The sequence below is a fragment of the Anopheles cruzii genome, unplaced genomic scaffold (assembly GCF_943734635.1).
Source record: "Anopheles cruzii unplaced genomic scaffold, idAnoCruzAS_RS32_06 scaffold02614_ctg1, whole genome shotgun sequence".
NCBI classification, from domain to species: domain Eukaryota; kingdom Metazoa; phylum Arthropoda; class Insecta; order Diptera; family Culicidae; genus Anopheles; species Anopheles cruzii.
In genome coordinates this window covers 1-2456 of record NW_026456199.1, presented here as the reverse complement: position 1 = coordinate 2456, position 2456 = coordinate 1, and the positions used below count along the sequence as shown (strand labels likewise).

Genomic DNA, 2456 nt, shown 5'->3' with positions numbered 1-2456 from the left:
TACTGAAATGTTTCCATCACTCCCAACTAATTTCACACTTTGATTTTGAAGAAATTAGCAAACTGAAAGGCTATCGAGAGAGCTTGATGGCGAAACATGCTGCTGAGTCCGAAAGACATCGTGTTACGGTGGCGCAACTCGAAGAGAAGGTCGAAGACACGTGTGCGCAATTAGCTAATGTTAGTGCTTTTTAGAATACGCTAAAAAAGGTTGTTCTCTTAAAATGCTTGATTTGATTTTACAGATGGCAAACAAGTGTGACGAACTGTGTCGGGTTGGACAGGGTAAAGATAAAGGTATCATACAGTTATTTACAAATCAAAACATTTGCTGCATGCCAAAATCATCTCTCTTACTCAAATAGTTGAATAATACGATTTCTGAAATTTCAATACAGCTAATTTGTGTTAAGTTATAGTATTTTCCTGGTGCTTTATAGTGTTTCAAGTTCAGACTTTGATTCAGAGCAAAACACCGTGAAAAGAGCTAATGGATTAATCAAGCAAGAGCAGTTTCCTGAGTTCCAAAAATGCATTTTACATATTTGCTCTAGTGTTGCCATCATCTCATCTTCAGATCTTTTGTTAAAAACTATTTTCAGGTTACTTTATATATCGTGTGGCAGTTAAATGTAATGAATTATTAACATGCAACAAGTTACAGAAACACACATTTTGATCGTTTTATATTGTTTTTGCTCATCGTATTATTAGCTCAAAACAAACATTTGCAGGCATATTAGCATTGTGTCACCGGAACCATAAAACCCATCATAGCACGTTGCAAATAATAACAATTATTTGGAATTTTTTAGAGCTTGAAACGATTACAAAGCAAAGAGAGGTTATTGCGCAAGAGCTACAGAAAACCACAGAGGAACACCGGATTAGGTTTGATAATCTAACAGAAAGTCTGACAAAAATGGAGAATGAGAAAATGGAGATAACCGAGCGAAATGCACTCATCGTGGCAGAGGTAAGAAAGATGACATAGGGCAAAAAAGAACCAACATCTTTTTACTAGATGGTCGACTTTACTAAAAACTATTTTTGTCAACTCTTGGTGCAATTTCGAAACAGATATCACAGAATTTAGAGCAAATGGAACGCAGTAAAAAAGAGGCCGAGTCAAAAATCGTCGCGATGAATAACAAATTAAGTGAGCTGCAAAACGAAAAGTATGAAACACAAAACGATTTAGAGGTGTGCCGGGCGAAGATGCGTGAAATGCAGCGTGTGATTGCAGTGTAATTATTATAGTGTACCTCGTGTGATCGTTAAGACGCATCTCTGAATAGCAAACATTCTATTCTTTCAGTTTGGAATCCACTCAATCGGTCACCACTACCAAAGAGAAAAACAATAATGGGCTGTACACATGTCCACTGTGCAGTGAACAGTTTGAGTCTCTTGCAAGTATGCAGCTCCACGCCGAAGACTGTGGCTAGAGCACTCGGGCAGGGTAGTAAATCGTTCCATCCTGCTGGGAGGTGTTCCCATCATCAAGCGAAAACGAGAGCAGTCGCCCGACGATTCTTTTACTTATGTTCAAAGAAAGTCTTCAACAGTGTTTTAACCATTTCGAAAATGTACCGGTAATTAAATGTTTATGGATGGTATTTGAAATGTAAATACATTTTACGGATGTAAAAAATGTAACGTTCTGATAGTTACTCAGTCTGTGTGGCTGTGAGAAATGTACATCCGTCCGGGGTTCCCATACAAACGTAACATAAAATTCAGCATAATTCAGGTTGTTTTCGAACAAGTGTAACCAAATTCTGCATGTGGGAGTTGTTGGAAAGGGGAAATTTTCTGGTAAATGTTCCCCATTTTACAAAAGGGGCTCCCATACAAAATCTAGAAAAAGTTCGGATAGCTCGGATAGTTTTCAAGTATTTTAATCCAAATTCAGCCGGTGCGAGTTTTGGCATGCATCCAACGGAAAGCGAGAAGGGAAGCCGATCGGAAACATCACCAGGGAGTCCGATCCTCTGAAACGCCGCGTCATTGAGAAGAAAAGAATGAAATAAGGCATGGCGACGCACGCCGGGAACAGCTAGTTTCTATTACACGCAGGTTCAAGCTATTTCGAAGATCAACCAGGAAAAACGGAAAACCGCAGACGCTGGGTCCAAACGCAGACGCTGGGAAACGCTGCATTCGATTTCGGATTACAGTTTTTTATATTATTATTTGCAAACTTCGGATACCAGCGTTCTTCGAAAATATACAGCATCGTTTTGTAGTTAGTTTTTTTTGTGTTTTATTGAGTGCGTTCTTCGTGTTGTTCTTTAGACGACATAGTTATGCATTTTTGTTTTTAGTTGTGCCCCGGATCACAACAGCGCCCATTGAATAGTATGTACTTTTCTGCTCTTATGCTGCTCTCTCGCTTTCGATTGTACATAATTGTGTCTTAACGAAGATGACAGTTGTATTGATTACTCTGTTTCG

At 38.9% G+C, this 2456-nt stretch overlaps 1 protein-coding gene across 1 annotated transcript; it reads left to right on the top strand.

Moving 5' to 3' along the window:
- Positions 1 to 250: 250 nt before the first annotated feature.
- Positions 251 to 1447, top strand: LOC128276826 (uncharacterized). The gene is made up of 4 exons (XM_053015285.1): positions 251 to 296; positions 815 to 975; positions 1080 to 1246; positions 1318 to 1447. The coding sequence occupies exons 2-4, from the start codon at positions 922 to 924 to the stop codon at positions 1445 to 1447; spliced, it is 351 nt and encodes a 116-aa protein (XP_052871245.1). The 5' UTR covers positions 251 to 296; positions 815 to 921.
- The last annotated feature ends 1009 nt before the right edge of the window (positions 1448 to 2456 follow it).